General features: G+C 43.7%; 1 protein-coding gene across 3 annotated transcripts in view; it reads right to left on the bottom strand.

Moving 5' to 3' along the window:
* The window catches only part of SH3TC2 (SH3 domain and tetratricopeptide repeats 2), a 181,785-nt gene that overhangs the window by 74,008 nt on the left and 87,248 nt on the right, over positions 1 to 20,529 (bottom strand). For all 3 annotated transcript variants that reach the window (XM_082254470.1, XM_082254468.1, XM_082254469.1), the window contains 2 exons: positions 13,086 to 13,162; positions 256 to 451 (listed from right to left, as the gene is read on the bottom strand). In XM_082254470.1, the coding sequence (XP_082110596.1) occupies positions 256 to 451; positions 13,086 to 13,162 (273 nt within the window). The remainder of the gene's footprint in view (positions 1 to 255; positions 452 to 13,085; positions 13,163 to 20,529) is intronic.

Here is a 20,529-nt window from a genome sequence, read left to right as displayed (position 1 = left end):
GCAGTGCTGGGAGGTGGGTAGGGGGAGGAACCAATGGATGGCACTAGGAGGTAAGTAGGGGGTGCAAACAAGAAGTGACTCGGAATAAGAGTTCCAGCACCTATTCTCTAAGGGAAAAAAAGCCCAGATTTTATCTATCTTGTATTTAAGGGGTAGCATTAATAATTTCTATTCACATAGGTCTGTGCACAAATACTGACCTGCATGAAAAAAATATATATTGTTAGGAAGGTAATAGTATGCTCTAATACTTACAAAGCTTTCAGACAGTTTGGATCCACATGCCTTGTTTGTACAAAACCAATCACTCCAGTTGAAGGACACTTTCCAACAAACCACTTGAGCCCAGGCACAAAGAACCCAACAACTTCAATGGCGTCTCCCCTGCAGTAACTCAGTTCATCCCATTCTGTTGCTGTATGACTTTCTCTTGCAGTACACTGCCCTGACCCTGGAGTACAAAAGGATATGCATATTAATACAGTTTATAAGGTTACCTTTGCATTTTTACAATTTCATATTCAACATTCTCAATCAAAAAGCAAAAAAAAGGTACCAGAATGTAGTTTTTCCATTATTTTTATTAGCTTCCATTTTATGTTTGCCCTGCATACTCTTGTGCAGGATTTATTTTGTCCTCAGTATAAGAGTTTATTACCTTAATATTTTTTTTTTTTTAGTTTTGAATAAAGTGGAGAAGGATTACAACCCCTGTCAGTGTGTATTGCTGCCTGTGCCCCTGTTAGGGAGATTCGTCCTCTCTATTTGTCATGTTTACAGTTATCATTAAAACTGATAAAGAAAATCCCAAAGATTGGGTTGACACCAGAATACTAAAAGAAATAAAATATTCCATTGGGGACACATGTTCTGGTGACACACACCATGATTCCTTCACTTTCTGTTCTACTTATAAGACAGAAATTGAAGGGAAATCTCCCCAATGAGACAGAGATGTTAAAAAAGAACTGACGGGGCTAGAAACCCCCTTTACTCTATCCAAAATTAAATGAAAAATGTTTTAAATGCATTGTGGCTGCAGTGCCTTGGAGAAAGTGCTGCTTGCTGCATATTTGATACAGTTGTAAAAAAAAAACATTCCTAACATACAGTTCAGTATATTAAAGTATAACTAAAGGCAAAACTTTTTTTAGTTTTGGATAGAATGCAGAGGCATTAGAACACCTGTCAGTTTTATTGTTGTCTGTGCTCCCGTTCGGGAGATTTACCCTTTCTATTTGTCCTGTTTACCATTATCTTTCAATGGTAAATCTTCCAATGGGGACACTAGCTCTGGTGACCTGGGGGTCCCCAAGGAATCCCTTTAACCACTTGCCGACTGCTCACAGTATATTTACTGCGGCAGTCAGCCCCTCACAGGCAGAGTGACGTAGATCTACGTCGCTAGCCTGTGAGGGTCTAGGGAGCGAGCGAGCGCGCGCCCCCGGTGGCGCGCTCCCGCGTGGTCACGGACCCCCCCCCGCGTGTGTGACCGGCGGACCCGATGTACGCCGGTCACTCTGCGATCGTCGGTGCAGAGGGAGAAAGTCAGGCGGCTAGTGTAAACAAGCCGCCTGTCATTCTCCCCTGAGTAGAAACAGTGTTCCCACGGTTCTACTATGTAGGACCGTTGATCACTGTTTCTACAGCTCAAGCCACAGCCAATCACAGTTAGAATCACGCCCCTAGGGACACACACAGCCCCTCCCTCTCAAATAAAGTTAACCCCTTCACTACCAGTGTCATTTTGCAGTAACAGTGCATATTTATAGCATTATAGCATACATTTATAGGTAACCCCAAAAGTGTCAAAAATGTCAGTCAAGGGTCCGATCTGTCCGCCCCAATGTCGCAGTACCGCAAAAAAAAACGCAGATCGCCGCCATTACGCGTTAAAAAAAAAACAACAAAAATGACAAAAATCTTTCCCTTAGTTAGTAAACGCAATAACTTTTGCGCAAGCCAATGAAAATACGCTTTTTGCGATTTTTTTTACCAAACATATGACAATTGACCGAAAATGTTAAAAAATTTAGATTTTTACATTTTTTTGGGGAATTTCATATTAAAAAATGTGAAAAATATTGCTATTTTTGCAAAATTGAGGCTCTTTTTTTGTTTATAGCGCATGATCAAAAAATCGCACAGGTGATCAAATACCACCAAAAAAAGCTCTATTTGTGGGAAAAAAAGGACGTCAAATTCGTTTAGGTACAGCGTCGCACTACCGCGCAATTGTCCGTTAAAGTCACACAGTGCTGAATCGCAAAATAGGCCCTGGTCAGGAAGGGGGTAAAATCTTCCGGGGCTTAAGTGGTTAATTTGCAGGGATTTCCCCTCACTTCCTGCTTGGCTTTGGGACAGGAAGTGAAGGGAAATCTCCATAATGGAGATTGGCAAAAATAAATCTGACACGGGTTATAACCCTCCCTTACATGTTTTGCCTATAGTTCTACTTTAATGCACATAAGGGGTCTATACATCAGATAATTTCCTTATTTTCTTGCCAAATGCAAAAAAAAAAAAAACTCAGAAAACTAAGACTACATTCACATTTGCATTCCAGTATTTAGCTATTAAAAACAGGAGAAGTTCTCTGGGAAGTATAAACAACTTTTATGCTTTCCAGATCTGCTTTATTTTCGTTTAGAAATTCTTGCTTTAAAGTGGGTTAGATTTGATTTGATTAGTTTTGATTTTTACCTACAGGTAGGCTTATAATAAAGCTTACCTGTAGACAAAATGAATATCCCTTAAACCGTTTCTGAGATATTCTAGCGAGCAGCAGCCGGTGACATCACCGGTGCATGCGCTCTGAAGGAACAGCATACCCCCATGGCCAAGACTCCCACGCGCATGCACGAGAGTGACATTAAATAGGGTCGGCCATTCAAGCGACCGCAGCCCAGGAACCTGGAAGGAAGACTGGGGGAATATGGAAGCCTCTGCAGTGGTAAAAGTGTGATACTGGAGGGCTTTGTTTCAAGGTAAGTCTTTCATAATGAGTTTAGCTGAGTTCAGAGATTCTGATCCTGGAAATCTATTTTCCTTAAATGCAGCTAAAGTAACTGCACTAAAACACGGGTTAATGCTAAGTTTGAGTGACACTTCTGAAAAATCATTACCTCCATTTATATTTATATAGAAATATCCTCCAAAAGCAAACTCAGGTTTAACAGTGCCAGTGTGAAAAGGGCCTAATCTGGGAAGCTTCCATTACAGAAGGGCTGAAGTCAGACCTCAGGATAGTTGCTTTTCATGGATTCCTCTCTGCTTACTGAATATTTGTTTATCTGCCTTGGGCTCCTGACTTACTAAGCATTTAGACTGTGTGCATCCAAACCTTACATTTTAGTGTACCTGGGTTGCACAGATGCAGCATCCAGCCCCACTGCCTGCAGCCTGTAAAAGTTTATGGCACGCTGAAAAACACTTTGGCTGGACAAGGCTGACTGCTATACCAAGTGGTACTTGTGTTTAGGATCCTAGGCATTCAGGGATGTATGCCCGAAACACAGAACACCTGTTTAGTGTTTGGAAAGTTTTGACTACACATATAATTTATCTTTTGGAGACAGGACTCCATAACATGCATTGACCAAATAAAGTTCAGCATTTATTTAACTTCCTCCCATCTGCGCTATAGCCGAAGTAGGGCTGCAGCGCGGACTCACATTTTCGGGAGGCCGTCTTTAAACGGCCTCCCAGACACAGGCTCCCCGCGCGCTCCCACGAGCGCGCATCGGGGAAAATCTGTGTCGGCCGTGTCCCTTGGACACAGCCAATCACAGATCGTGGTGAATGGCCAATCACAGCGGGCATTCACCATGTGATCGGACCGTCCAATGAGAGATGATCTCATATGTAAACATATGAGATCATCTCTCATCGCCAGGGCTCCTTTCTCACCCAGAGACTGCAGTGTGAGGAAGGAGGAGAGCCGATCAGCCGTCGGGGACACAGAAGAATGTAATCAGGGCACTGATCACCAGTGCCCTGATTACACAAGGTACATTAAACACACTAACTGCCCACCATCAGTGCCCACACTCAGTGCCCATAGTGCTGCCAGTCAGTGCCCATCAGTGCCTGTTCATCTAGGCACTGATGAGCACTGACTGGCAGCACTATGGGCACTGAGTGTGGGCACTGATGTTGCTGTCCATCAGTGCTCATCAGTGCCGCCCATCAGTGCTCATCAGTGCCACCCGTCAGTGTCAATCAGTGCCGCCTGTCAGTGCCCATCAGTGCCGCCCATCAGTGCCCATCAGTGCCGCCCGTCAGTGCCGCCAATCAGTGCCCAGCAGTGCCACCTCTCAGTGCCCAGCAGTGCCGCCTATCAGTGCTCATCAGTGCCGCCTATCAGTGCCGCCTATCAGTGCTCATCAGTGCAGCATATTAGTACCTCCTCATCAGTGCCACCTCATCAGTGCCCATAAGTGCCACCTCATCAGTGCCCATAAGTGTCACCTCATCAGTGCCCATCAGTGCAGCCTATCAGTGCCCATCAGTGCCACCTCATCAGCGCACATCAGTGAAGGAGAAAAATTTATTTATTTTCAAAATTTACAAGCAGAAAATAAGAAAAACTTTTTTTTTTTCAAAATTTTCTGTCTTTTTCTTTTTTTTAAAAAAAAATAAAAAACCCAGAGATGATTTAATACCACCAAAAGAAAGCTCTATTTGTGTGAAAAAAAAGCGCCGTGTTGCTTACTCTCAATTTTGTTGTCTCTTTGTTTGGGAGATTCACCCACTCTCTTTGTTCAGGTGACTAGGGTTACTGGGACAGAAAGTGATGGGAGTCCAAAATTTTACATTTGTCACTTGAACAGGAAGGTTAGGGAACTTTTCCAATGGGGCAGATAGTCAAGTGAGAGCTGCCATACACAATTCAGCTTTTTTTTTGTTCAGCTGACAAAAAATTAACTGATTCCTACATCCACACATTCAAGGTAGATGAGGGAATTCTACCCACTGTGTCAGGGCTTCCTGAACTTTTTGGACTGAGACCCACTTCTGAATACAGTTATTTTTCGGGACTCACTTGCTTGTAATTGAATATTGTAAAGCGCTACAGAATTTGTTGGCGCTATATAAATGCAAATAATACTGGTAATAATAATGCATATTTTAAAGGGAGGGGGGATGTTAAATTACAAATATCAATCTTACTACTTTACAATTTATTATTGAATACACTTGCCAGATGTTCTAAGTGAGGGGTCAGAAACCTGTGGCATGTGTGGCATATAAGCGGAGTTGTAAGTAATCAGCACCCTCAACCCTCAAACGTAAACTGCGTGGGCGGGGTAGGGAATCCATCGCGATTTGACTGCTCTGGCTCTCTGTAATTTGCGCGGGCTCACACAGCACAATTTAAGTGGGCCCTCTCTCAGTGATTTCCGGCTCAGGGCGACCCACTCAAACACAGCTTGCGACCCACCAGTGGGTCCCGACCCACAGTTTGGGAACTCCTGCACTGTGTCATTGTATTCTGACAGCAAAGTAAACAGGGGGGTCAAAAAATTCCCTACTTAATCCAAAATACACTACAGAGAGTGTCATGTCTCCAAAATATACATTGAGTGTATAATATAACTTTAATCAGCCTTTCATGGAAAATGGGAAAACGAAAGTATAATAATAATTGTGAAAGTTAAGGCTCCGTTCCCATCTAGGCGTTTTGGGGCGTTTTTGGGGAGTTTTTCTGCTCTAGGATCAGCTCTCAAAACGCCCAACAAGACAAATCCTACTCATTTCAATGGCCCCTGTTCACATCTGAGCGTTTTGACGCTGTGAGCAAAACGCCCAACACTCAAAAAAGTACATGAGCTTCTTTTTGGGCAGATTACAGGCGTTTACCATTGGTCTCTATTCAATCTAAAAACGCCTGCACAAAAAACGCCTGTAAAAACGCCTGTAAATCGCGGTAAAATCGCGGTAAAAACGCGCGCGAAAACGCTATGCTCAGGTGTGAATGTAGCCTAAAGGTGCGCAAAACAAAAATGGAAAGATGAAAGCAGCACTAGAAACGTAATAATAATGAAGAAATAACAAATAAATAGTGCACTAACAATGAAAACTGATTATAAGTCAATATAATGAATGTGAAAATAAAACATTAAAGTCTCTCAAATAATATATCTTTGCTTGGACTTCTGAAAAACAGATTTTCTTTAAGTGAGTCTGTGCCAAAGTGACGTAGTAGTATAAACATGCAATGGTGTTTCACATAAACCAACGTAATGAATATAAAAAAATGAACGTAAAAGTCTCTCAAATGATGTGAATCAGCTTAAACTTCAAAATAAGATAAGTGAGTCCGTGCCAAGGTGACGTGCCAATATGTGCAGACAATGGTGTTTCACACAAACAGATGTTCTTAATGCCAGGGTGGCCTCTTACCGCAATAAACTTCTATAGTGACATTCAAACTGTAGAGGTGACAATGTGGTAAGGTGGTAACACCCGGTGGTAAAGATGGAATCTTACCTGAGATCAGGGAGATATGAGCTTGGACTGCTGGAAAAAGACAATCCAATATGTAGATAATAAGGAGTAATGGACTCTCGCTGGGAAATTCTGGAGCTGGTCCACTTCACAGTGATAGGTTCCGGTGTCTCAAGGCGCAATGGCCAAGGAGAAAGTATATAAAGGAAAAAAAAGGGACTGATGGTGCATTACCCTCAATATAAATGTATTAAAAAAGAAGGCAACCACTTACATCAAAACACAGAAACAGACACATGTATAAAAGCTCAAGGTAAAATTGCACGGCCGCCTGCAGAACGGTCCGTGACATATGGTGGCGCAGCTAGCCCCCGACTGACGCGTTTCCACTTAGGAGTCATCTACTGAGAATGGAGCCCCAGAGGGGCTAGTCAGAAACGCGTCAGGGGGGCTAGCTGCGCCACCATATGTCACGGACCGTTCTGCAGGCGGCCGTGCAATTTTAACTTGAACTTTTATACATGTGTCTGTTTCTGTGTTTTGATGTAAGTGGTTGCCTTCTTTTTTAATAAATTTATATTGAGGGAAATGCACCATCAGTCCCCTTTTTTTCCTTTGGGTACTTTCTCCTTGGCCATTGCGCCTTGAGACACCGGAACCTATCACTGTGAAGTGGACCAGTTCCAGAATTTACCAGCGAGAGTCCATTACTCCTTATTATCTACATATTGGATTGTCTTTTTCCAGCAGTCCAAGCTCATATCTCCCTGATCTCAGGTAAGATTCCATCTTTACCACCGGGTGTTACCACCTTACCACATTGTCACCTCTACAGTTTGAATGTCACTATAGAAGTTTATTGTGGTAAGAGGCCACCCTGGCATTAAGAACATCTGTTTGTGTGAAACACCATTGTCTGCACATATTGGCACGTCACCTTGGCACGGACTCACTTATCTTATTTTGAAATTTAAGCTGATTCACATCATTTGAGAGACTTTTATGTTCATTTTTTTATATTCATTACGTTGGTTTATGTGAAACACCATTGTATGTTTATACTACTACGTCACTTTGGCACAGACTCACTTAAAGAAAAACATTTTTTCAGACGTCCAAGCAAAGATATATTATTTGAGAGACTTTTATGTTTTTCTTTCACATTGATTATATTGACTTATAATCAGTTTTCATTGTTAGGGCACTATTTATTTGTTATTTCTTCAAAAGTATAATAATAACTACAGAATATTACTACTGATTTTTTAATGAAATTATAAACAGAATAAATGGATTCAATTGAACCATATATCTAACTGATCAAGTTATATTTCTATATGCCTTAACATGATTTTAGATTCCAGGCATAATTACATAGCTATATAGCTTCAATCCTCTAAATCAGTGGTCCTCAACGCTGGTCCTCAGGGCCCACTAACAGGCCAGGTTTGCAAGATAACTGAAATACATCCCAGGTGATATCATTTGCTGCTAAGTGATTGCAGTACTCTAGTCCCGTGTTTCTCAACTCCAGTCCTCGGGGCACACTAACAGGCCAGGTTTGCAGGAAAACTAAAATACATCACAGGTGATATCATTTGCTGCTCAGTGATTGCAGTATTCTAGTCTGCATCTCCCCAAGGTAATACTTAAAATCTGGCCTGTTAGTGGGTCCTGAGGACCGGAGTTGAGGACCACTGCTCTAAATGATAAACCAATTTTCTTCTTCTTTCCATTATGTTATATGTTTTTTTATCAATTATTATATATGATTTGCATAAACAATTTTTTTTTTAGAGTTATGCCTCTTGCAAAGTAATTTAGGGTTGGAGCAAGGGAAAAATAAAACTGTAGGGGTTCAATGTATTTTATTACACATATAAAAATAAGATATGTTCCTATAAATGTATATTGACTGCACTTCAAGCCATTATACAGTTGGAATCCACAATCTAGATGGCACCTTGGTGTTAAAACACAATCGTGCATTAATGTGTTCATCATGCGTTAAATGAATTGCTGTATTAATATGTCTTTAAAGAAAACATACTGGCACAAATAACATTTTTAAATAATTGCATGTTGTCTTATTACCACAATTCCATAATCTAGGAGTGGCATCAGAGCTCAGGAATCAACACCACAGGATACATTTCAATTTACCATTTTCTCACATATTTAGAATTATGAAGCGAGTAAAACTCCTAAGCATCCTTTGGAAGCCTACACTTATCATTCTTTGGGCAGATGGAATAGGAAACCCAAACCTACCCCTGACATGTATAAATAATTTTCACAAAGTCCACTGGCATTAATATGTGTGCTAAAAAACCTAGCATTACCTCCAGCTTCTATCCCTACTTGGGTATGGTTGGGCAAATCATGCCTTGGGGCTAGATTCCTGGACATAAGTGGAATCATTTCCTACCTGTCCACACATGTAAAGGGATATGCGGCCTTCTCTAAAGACTCTGTAATTTACGTAATAATCCTGATTAAATGTTGCATCTTAATCTGCCAATTTGCCAATATAGAATTTTAACACTTTAGACTGCTCTATAACTGATGCACTATAAGTGCCTTATGCTGGTGGGCTCTATCTTGAGCTGGCCATATACGAACCAAGATTTTTCCAGTTCAGCCAGGGACCTTCTGAATTGTATTATGTGTGTGGCTGTCCCCACTTGAGAGATGTCAATAGCTTGATCGATTTCTTTTGAAGGAAGATGCTGGAACATGCTGGAAGCATGCTGATCAGTGTATTCTGACAGTGGTGAGTCCCTATGTAAGAATACAATGTCCCAGTGGGGATATTGATACCTCCATCCACCTGGCTTGTGTAGATGGAGGAATTTGTTTTTTTATTGACTGGCTGAATGGCAAAAAAAATACTTGTCTATGGTCAGCTTAAAACTCTCTTATGCCATAGAATATGAATGGCATAAGCAATACATTCTTAGCTTTTTACTGGCCACAAGAACAAGATTGGAAGTCTAGCTCTGATTTTGCTACACGCAAACTTGACTAAAGACCAGCAATGCACAAGCTACAAAGATGAATACAAGAAAATGTGTTTATATCAGGTGCGCTAAACCAGTAGAATATGTTTCTCTGAAGTGTAAAACACTATTGAGTACGAATTATAATCAACTTATATGTGAAGTGCACAAAGTAAATCCAAATAAACAGTCCTTGCAATGCAACACAAAAACCCAGGTGAAATTCCCAATACTGTGCTGAGTGCAAACACAAATGTGTCACAAAATAAACAAAACTGTTAATAAAAATACAGTGCAAAAATACAAATAATGAAAAGTCCAAATTCAAGTGTCCGTGGTAGAAACAAACAGCCTCCTACCTCAGTCGATGCCCAATCGGGAGGAAACGCGTCAGCGAGGAGGCGCTGCATCATCATCACTCACAGCGTAGCGGTCCGCACTGCAGGCGGCCGCGGCTCATAGGAACTCCTTGGCGGTGATTCAAAGCATTTTCTTTTTATATCCATGTAAGTGTATTTTTACTTTACCTAATAAATGGTTTAAAAATAATGCACTATTGGCGGTCTCTTTCTCCCACAAAACATCCCGAGGACTAAGAGCAGCCACCTACCACCAGGGAACATCGATCCACTGTCATTTCTGAGGAAAGGAAAGAATTCCATTATAATCTCAAGGCTTTTGGCATATGTGAATCTGGTAAGAGGTTTACCCTCTTCCCCCCTCCTGGCAGGAAGGTGTGGGTAGATTTCCATCTTTCCTTTTCCTCAGCACGCGATTTCTCTATCAGGATCTGATTACCTATATGCCCTTTTATACCATTTCTCTGGTAAGAAGCTCATCTTCACGGGTGGTGGGACACTTCACAAGTTTAGCTGGTTTTTGAACATCACTTTGAACGACACCTTCTTTGTTTCTACCACGGACACTTGAATTTGGACTTTTCCTTATTTGTATTTTTGCACTGTATTTTTATTAACAGTTTTGTCTATTGTGTGACACATTTGTGTTTGCACTCAGCACAGTATTGGGAATTTCACCTGGGTTTTTGTGTTGCATTGCAAGGACTGTTTATTTGGATTTACTTTGTGCACTTCACATATAAGTTGATTATAGTTTGTACTCAATAGTGTTTTACACTTCAGAGCAACATATTCTACTGGTTTAGCGCACCTGATATAAACACATTTTCATTTACACTTTCACCATTATTGGTTCTACGGTTGCAGCTTCTCACAGTTCACAATCAGCGCACCTTCCATACCCCACCAAAGATGAATACATGCCAACCCACCTGCCTGAGACTGCATGGAGCAGCCAAGAACTGACAGAATGCCAGATTCCATATATGTTCAAGCCCTCAAGGTACAAAATATGTTAGTTGGCTTGACCTCATGACAGGAAACCACTGCCCACATTTTCAGATAAAGAAAAAATGTAGTGAATGTATTGTAGCATCCTCCTACTGTAGGTAGGTGCATGGAAAGAGCATATGGGTGGCCCTGTCTGCATATCAGGGGGGGCTGATCATTTAGTTAGGCTGTCACATGCTTCCAGGTGTGACCTGTTGTGCCTGGGAAGTCTCCCCACCTTGTCCAATGAGGGCTCTTATTGGACAGTAGAGGAAACCTAGCCAATAGCACACCAGGGTTTGTGGCTCAGTGGGCGGAGTTTACTGCCATGCACCCTGGGATGGGCTATAAGTCTGAGGGGAGCATGTGACAGGGCGTCTTTGACGGGAAGCAGAGTCCCCGGAGGAGGGTGGTGGCTGTCTCTCCTCCTGTCAGCGATAGTGAAGGTGTCCTGGGCAATCGGCCTAGAGGACGAAGGTTGAGCTGGGCTGCAGAGAAGGATCCAGAGTGCTGTGGACCGAGTGGAGCTGCTGGGCAGAATTTTCGGGGGAAAAAACAGTGTCGTGAGTACTCAAAACCGCCCATAGGGTCTGCCTAGAAGTGGGGACCACTCCAGAAGGTCAAAGGGATCTGGGAGACAGCTAACCTGTGGAGAAGGTTTAGATAAAGGGGGTGCCAGTGTCTAAGCCCTGAAGATAAGTGAGAGAAAGAGGGTGCCGGTGTGGGCCCTGAAGTGTTTAGCAGCGCAGCAGTAGTACAAGTATCTACCTCAGCAAGGAGTGCTTAAGGGATCTCAAAGAGGACTTCTTTATGTGAGAAAGCAGTCCAAAGTTAGTTTGGAATTAACAGGCAGCAAGCCAGCATTAACCAGCGTCAACCAGCGTTGAACGGCATCTAGCTAGCGTCAAGTCATCGCCAATCTGCATTTTTCAGTTGTCCAGAGCAAGTTGTGCATAGTTGAGCCAAAGGAGTATCCCACTCATTCCCTTCTCCCATCCAAGTTCTCAATAAATACAAAAAAAACAAAGATACTGGACTGGTCATTGTCTCAGTGGTCACGCTTGGGGGATCATGCACAAAGGTACTTTTGTTGCACCCGGTGACCCAGGGGGACCCCCAGCCAGCAAAACCGCTGGGAATTCTGCTACAGCATAAAAAAGTAGGGCAGGATATTTATATTATTTAGAGAACAATACTAAATATAACAGTCAATGCTTAATGGAGAAAAATCTGGTAAAGATGTTGCATAGGACGAAGGCAGTGTTTCTCAATCTTTTTCAGTCACGGCACCCTTTTAAATTATGGACAGCCTTAAGGCCCCCTTTTAAATTATGGACATACTCAAGGCATCCCTTTAAAATTATGGACAGTCTTGAGGCCCCCCATTCTATTATGTAAAACAACTATTCTAATAATATTACATAATGCAGCAAAAGCCACACACTAGGGATACCCAACATTAGAGGGGATTTATTCCTTTGCACACTGGAACTGACTATTATTCCAGTGCTTCTCATCTTCCTCGGTTTCTCAAGATCACTCAGCTAACGTGACCACAGCGTTGATGGTGTAGATCAGGAGAGGGGCAAACAAGGATGTTGTGAAGGTTACTGATCCTTCTTATCAACTGATGATGTCATTGGATGTTAGGATGCTGGTGGCTAGAAGGTCGTAATGGTGTACAACGAAAACCTTTGTGTAACTAAAAGGCAGGCCTGTTCCACCAGCTGGCTCGTATAGAATTTCTGGGCAATTTTTAGGCAATCTGCCAAGGTACCCCTGAAGAAACCTGAAGGCACCCCTGGTTCAAAAAGGCTGATCTAAGGTCTGTATCCAGCTTGGACATTATTCACTGGAAACCACCCCCTGTATCTCTCTGTATCTCAAATGTAGGCTAAAGAAGAGTCTTCTGATACAGAAGATATACAAAGGAATAAGTAGTAAACAGTGATGAAAAACCATTACAGCCAAGCCATTTCTGATTGGATCTTTTTGAACGAAAGGTATTTTTTCCAATGTGTTCTAAATAAATCTAGCAATTTCAAACCCACTATCTTTTATTTAAGTTTTGATAAATGTACTGTGAGTGCATCCCACACAAACAAAATCCTTCTTCAGTTTTTATCCGTTTTTTTTTTTTTTTTTTATAATTTATTATATAAGTGTTACATTTATCAACTGAGTTAAATCCACACAGTTTAGTACAAAGGCAGATTGTGTTGCTTATAATTGATATGAGCAACTTAAACAATAGGAGGTCTGTGTGTGTTACAGGAAGGAACTTTACCTATTGGCTGAGATGTGATGTTACGGCAGTTCTGCTCTGTCACATTACAAGATATAGGGTACACTTTAAGAAACCATCTAGAAAGAAAGAAATAAAACATAGTTAGCTCTTAGCCTTTGTTAACTAACAGGTGTTTATTTCTTTAGTATTGATGTTCTCAGGTACAAAGTGCTTAGCAGTATTTAAAAGTGGTAGATTCACTGTTGATGCCTGACCTGGTTATTGTTATTACCAGGACAGAAAGTCAGGGGAGCTCCCCAGTTTTACAGTTTTCACCAGAACAGAAAGTGAAGGGAAGTCTCATGATGGGGGCACCTGTTCTGATATATTTAGTAAAACAAAAATTTAGGATAATACACACCCAAATTGGAATATCAGCACATAAAGAGTAAGGTTGGCCATACATTATACAATTATTCAATTTCGGTTAGATTTACTCTCAACTATGTAGTGCAAGGGCATGTCTGATTGCATACAAATTGAAAGTGTTTAGGTTTGACTTCATATTATATGGTTTTGGTAAATCTAAAGGAAAATTGTACAAGAAAGCTGTATAATGTATGGCCAGCCTTAATTACATAAATACAGGTGTTAGAACCATGGATTGGGTTTCTTTAAGAAAAACCTAGGAATTCTAAACTCAAAATAAATGATAACTAGCCCTCCAAGCAGTTAACTTTTAAAAAATTCATATACAGTATCTCACAAAAGTGAGTACACCCCTCACAATCTTGTAAATATTTTATTAGACCTTTTCATGTGACAACACTGAGGAAATGACAGTTTGCTACAATGTAAAGTAGTGAATGTACAGCTTATATAACAACGTAAATTTGCTTTCCCCTCAAAATAACTCAACACACAGCCATTATTGTCTAAACCACTGGCAACAAAAGTGAGTACACCTCTAAGTGAAATGTACAAATTGGCCCAAAGTGTCAATATTTTGTGTGGCCACCATTATTTCCCAGCACTACCTTAATCCTCTTGGGCATGGAGTTCCCCAGAGCTTCACAGGTTGCCACTGGAATCTTCTTCCACTCCTCCATGATGACATCACTGAGCTGGTGGATGTTAGCCACCTTGCGCTCCTCCACTTTCCGTTTGAGGATGCCCCACAGATGCTCAACAGGGTTTAGGTCTGTAGACATGCTTGGCCAGTCCATCACCTTTACCCTCAGCTTCTTTACCAAGGCAGTGTTCGTCGTGGAGGTGTGTTTAGGGGCTGTTATCGTGTTGGAATACAGCCCTGCAGCACAGTCTCCGAAGGGAGGGGATCATGCTTTGCTTCAGTATGTCACAGTACATGTTACCATTCATGGTTCCCTCAATGAACTGTAGCTCCCCAGTGCCGGCAGCACTTATGCAGCCCCAGACCATGACACTCCCACCACTATGCTTGACTGTAGGCAAGACACACTTGTCTTTGTACTCCTCACCTGGTTGTCACCACACACGCTTGACACCATCTGAACTAAATACGTTTATCTTAGTCTCATCATACCACAGGACATGGTTACAGTAATCCTTGTCCTTAATCTGCTTGTCTTCAGAAAACTGTTTGCGGGCTTTGTTGTGCATCATCTTTAGAAGAGGCTTCCTTTTGGGACGACAGCCATGCAGACCAATTTGATGCAGTGTGCGGCGTATGGTCTGAGCACTGACAGGCTGACTCCCCCACCCCTTCAACCTCTGCAGCAATGCTGGCAGGACTCATACGTCTATTTCCCAAAGACAACCTCTGGATATGAAGCTGAGCAAGTGCACTCAACTTCTTTGGTCGACCATGGCGAGGCCTGTTGTGGAACTTGTCCTGTTCAACCGCTGTATGATCTTGGTCACCGTGCTGCAGCTCAGTTTTAGGGTCTTGGCAATGTTCTTATAGCCTAGGCCATCTTTATGTAGAGCAGCAATTTTTTTTTTCAGATCCTCAGAGAATTCTTTGCCATGAGGTGCCATGTTAAACTTCCAGTGACCAGTATGAGAGAGTGAGAGGGATAACACCAAATTTAACACACCTGCTCCCTATTCACACCTGAGACCTTGTAACACTAATGAGTTACATGACATCGGGAAGGGAAAATGGCTCATTGGGCCCAATTTGGACATTTTCACTTAGTAGTGTACTCAATTTGGTTGCCAGTGGTTTAGACATTAATGGCTGTGTGTTGAGGTATTTTGAGGGGACAGAAAATTTACACTTTTATACAAGCTGTACACTCACTACTTTACATGACTTTACATTGTAGCAAAGTATATATATATATATATACATATATATTGTACAATCACATCAGTCCCATTACAATCCTAGGTCCCTAACTCACACTCATAACTTATATATACACATATACACACATACTGGGGTCAATTTAGACAGGAGCCATTTAATCTTCCAGCATGTGATCTTTGCGCTTTGCAACCTATCGTAAGGACTTACTGCTCTCCAGCGACATTACCCACTAGACAATTCGGATTTGGGACTGACTTACATCATCTGGTGCCATATCCAAACTGTTGAGACCCACGACTCCCTTTTTTGGGACCCCAGCCTTCCCACCGGACATACGTGGGACGGGGTTGGGACCATGGCGTAAGGAAGATCACAGAATCACAGACGCACTTGTCTTTGTACTCCTCACCTGGTTGCTGCCACACAGGCTTGACCCCATCTGAACAAAATATCTTGGTCTCATCAGACCACAGGACACGGTTCCAGTAATCCATGTTCTTAGTCTGCTTGTCTTCAGCAAACTGTTTACGGGCTTTCTTGTACGTCATCTTTAGAAGAGGCTTCCTTCTGGGACGACAGCCATGCAGACCAGTTTGGTGCAGTGTGCGGCGTATGGTCTGAGCACTGACAGGCTGACCCCCCACCCCTTTAATAGAGATGTATAGAACTGTTCGCCGGCGAACAGTTCCCGGCGAACTTAGCATGTTCGCGTTTGCCGCTGCCGGCGAACATATGCGATGTTCGGTCCGCCCCCCCATAAGACATCATTGAGGCAAACTTTGACCCTGAACTTTACAGTCAGCAGACACATTTCCAGCCAATCAGCGTACCTCCCTCCCACACCCTCCCACCTCCTATAAATAAGCAAGGGCAGCATCCATCTTAGATCATTCTGAAGAAGTGTGTGTAGTGAGAGTAGGGAGAGCTGCTGCTGCTGCTGCTGCTGTTAAGCTAGGGACAGTTAGTCAGTGTTCCTGGTCTTGCAGTGTTCTTGGTCCACTACTGCTGTAATATCAGCACCCCAAAAAGCCCTTCTAAGGGCTGGTATTTGTGTTTTTTTTTTATATATATATATATATATATATATATATATATATATATACCTAGCGTCCCCAAAAGCCCTTTTAAGGGCTGGTAATTGAGTTGTTTCTTCATATATATATATATCTGTATCTATCTAGTGTCCCCAAAAGCCCTTTTAAGGGCTGGTAATTGAGGATTTTTTTATTTATATATATACATATATATATATATATATATATATAGTGTCCCCAAAAGCCCTTTTAAGGGCTGGTAAGGTAATAGATTTTTTTCTTTATATATATATATATATATATATATATATATATATATATCTATTGTACACTGCAGTTGCCTGCCCGCTGTGTGTGAGAGGCCACAGACCTACCACAGACTGTACTGTGTGCACACCACACTCATTTCGGGTGGCACAGGCACAGTACCTGGCATTTTAAAAAATATTTTTTTTTCCTCTGTCATAATTGCAGTGAGTGCTGTGTCAGGTCCACAGAGTGCACTGTACCCACTGCAGTGCACTGCCCACCACTGATATATATACGTTGGCACAGCATCTTGTTGCAATAAATTGAAAAAAAAAATATTTTTTATTATTGCAGTTGCCTGGGCTGCCAGTGACTGTCAGGTCCACAGAGTGTACTGTGCCCACTGCAGTGCCACTGTGTGCCCACCCACCACTGATATATAAGGTGGCACAGCAGCTTGCAAAGTAAAAAAAAAATATATATTTTTTTAAATTGCAGTTGCCTGGGTGCCAGTGACTGCTGTCAGGTCCACAGAGAGTGTACTGTGCCACTGCCCACCCACCACTGATATATAAGGTGGCACAGCAGCTTGCAAAGTAAAAAAAATATATATATTTTTTTAAATTGCAGTTGCCTGGGTGCCAGTGACTGCTGTCAGGTCCACAGAGAGTGTACTGTGCCACTGCCCACCCACCACTGATATATAAGGTGGCACAGCAGCTTGCAAAGTAAAAAAAAATATATATATTTTTTAAATTGCAGTTGCCTGGGTGCCAGTGACTGCTGTCAGGTCCACAGAGAGTGTACTGTGCCACTGCCCACCCACCACTGATATATAAGGTGGCACAGCAGCTTGCACTCATAGTACAACAGTAACAACACATTAAAAAAGAAAATGACAGGCAGAGGCAGGCCACCCCGCAAGGGCTGTCGTGGTCGTGGTGCTGTGATTTCCTTAGGCCCTAGAATAATGCCCAGTGTTCAGAGGCCACCACAGACCCTGAACTCAAAAAATTCTGAGGCCATAGTTGACTGGCTTACACAAGACACCCAATCGTCTACAGCTTCCGCTCGGAACCCTAATGCACCATCCTCCTCCAGCTCAGCTTCGGGCACCTCTCAATTTACCACTCGCCAGCCCGCCGGCACCACCACCAACACTAGCACCACAGCCGCTTCACTTGATCCGTCAGAGGAGTTATTTTCACATCAGTTTGAAGAAATAAGTGATGCGCAACTATTAGTGCCAGAGGATGTAGATAGCGGGGATATGTCTCAGTCAGGCAGCATTATACACATGGACGTACATTGTGATGATGATGATGTTGTACCTGCTGCTGCTGCCTTTGCTGAGTTGTCAAGTGAAGCGGCTGATGATGACGATGTGTCTGTGGATGTCACCTGGGTGCCTGCTCGAAGAGCAGAAGAAGAGGGGGAAAGTTCAGATGGGGAGACAGAGAGGAGGAGGAGACGAGTTGGAAGCAGGGGGAGGAGGTCATCGCAAGGAGCTAGTGGCGCAGTCAGACAGCATGTAGATTCGGCACCCGGGGTCAGCCAGACAGCACGCCAATCAACGCAAGCTGTTGCCACCACCAGAATGCCGTCCTTGCAAAGCTCAGCAGTGTGGCATTTTTTTTGTGTGTCTGCCTCTGATATCAGCGATGCCATTTGTAACCTGTGCCAAAAGAAACTGAGTCGTGGGAAGTCCAACACCCACCTAGGTACAACTGCTTTGCGAAGGCACATGATCTCACATCACAAACGCCTATGGGATCAACACATGAGTAAAAGCAGCACACAAACTGAAAGCCACCATCCTCCTCCTGGTCCAGCATCTTCAGCCACGTCAACCACTGCTGTCCTCCATGCCCCCTATCAACAACCCGCCCCTCCGCCTCTCACCTTCAGCAGTTCCTGCTCGTCACCTGCCCACAGTCAGGTGTCTGTGAAGGAAATGTTTGAGCGTAAAAAGCCAATCTCGCAGAGTCACCCCCTTGCCCGGCGTCTGACAGCTGGCTTGTCGGAACTCTTAGCCCGCCAGCTTTTACCATACAAGCTGGTGGAGTCTGAGGCCTTCAAAAAATTTGTCGCTATTGGGACACCGCAGTGGAAGGTACCCGGCCGAAATTATTTTTCACAAAAGGCAATCCCCAACCTGTACTCTATTGTGGAAAAGGAAATCATGTCACGTCTGGCACACAGTGTTGGGGCAAGGGTCCATCTGACCACTGATAGCTGGTCTGCAAAGCACGGTCAGGGCAGGTATATAACGTACACTGCGCATTGGGTAAACCTGCTGGCGGCTGCCAAGCATGGAATGCGTGGCTCTGCTGCAGAGGAGTTGGTGACACCGCCACGACTTGCAGGCAGGCCTGCTGCCACCTCCTCTACTCCTCCTACTCCATCCTCTTTGCTAACCTCCTCGGCTGAGTCCTCTTCTGCTGTTGCGTCTTGCTCCACACCAACTGCACCCCCCCAGCTCCCCAGGGGCTATTCCACATGCCGGATACGACAGTGTCACGCTGTCTTGGGGTTGACTTGCCTGAAAGCAGAGAGTCACACCGGACCAGCACTACTGTCCGCCCTGAATGCACAGGTGGATCAGTGGCTGACCCCGCACCAACTGGAGATCGGCAAAGTGGTGTGTGACAACGGGAGCAATTTGTTGGCGGCATTGAATTTGGGCAAGTTGACACATGTGCCGTGCATGGCACATGTGTTGAATCTGATTGTGCAACGTTTTGTGCAGAAGTACCCAGGCTTACAGGGCGTCCTCAAGCAGGCCAGGAAGGTGTGTGGCCATTTCAGGCGTTCCTACACGGCCATGGCGCACTTTGCAGATATTCAGCGGCGAAACAACATGCCAGTGAGGCGCTTGATTTGCGACAGCCCGACACGTTGGAATTCAACACTGCTAATGTTCGACCGCCTGCTCCAACAAGAAAAAGCGGTCAACGAGTATTTGTATGACCGGGGTGCTAGGACAGCCTCTGCGGAGCTGGGTATTTTTTTGCCACGCTACTGGACGCTCATGCGCAATGCCTGTAGGCTCATGCGTCCTTTTGAGGAGGTGACAAACCTAGTGAGTCGCACTGAAGGCACCATCAGCGACATCATCCCATATGTTTTTTTCCTGGAGCGTGCCCTGCGAAGAGTGCTGGATCAGGCCGTAGATGAGCGTGAAGAGGAAGAGGAAGAGTTGTGGTCACCATCACCACCACCAGAAACAGCCTTACCATCGATTGCTGGACCTGCGGCAACACTGGAAGAGGAGTGTGAGGAAGAGGAGTCAGAGGAGGAATGTGGCTTTGAGGAGGAGGAACACCAACCACAGCAGGCATCCCAGGGTGCTCGTTGTCACCTATCTGGTACCCGTGGTGTTGTACGTGGCTGGGGGGAAGAACACACCTTCAATGACATCAGTGAGGACAAGGAATTGGACATGAGTAGCTCGGCATCCAACCTTGTGCAAATGGGGTCTTTCATGCTGTCATGCCTGTTGAGAGACCCTCGTATAAAAAGGCTGAAGGAGAACGACCTGTACTGGGTGGCCACGCTACTAGACCCCCGGTATAAGCAGAAAGTCTGTTATATGTTACCCAATTACCGGCAGTCGCAAAGGATGCAGCAGCTACAAAATAAGTTAAAAACTATGCTTTACACAGCGTATAAGGGTGATGTCACAGCACAACGGGAATCCAACAGGGGAAGAGGTGAAAGTAATCCTCCTCCTACCACCACAACCACGCCGGCAAGGACAGGACGCTTTACAGACGTCTTGTTGATGGAGGACATGCGGAGCTTTTTTAGTCCTATGCATCGCCACAGCCCTTCGGGGTCCACCCTCAGAGAACGACTCGACCGACAGGTAGCAGACTACCTTGCCTTAACTGCAGATATCGACACTCTGAGGAGCGATGAACCCCTT

The sequence above is a fragment of the Pelophylax lessonae genome, assembly GCF_965119305.1.
Source record: "Pelophylax lessonae genome assembly, chromosome: 4".
Taxonomy (NCBI): domain Eukaryota; kingdom Metazoa; phylum Chordata; class Amphibia; order Anura; family Ranidae; genus Pelophylax; species Pelophylax lessonae.
Note: the sequence above shows the minus strand (reverse complement) of the source record. Positions and strands in the feature narration are given on the sequence as shown.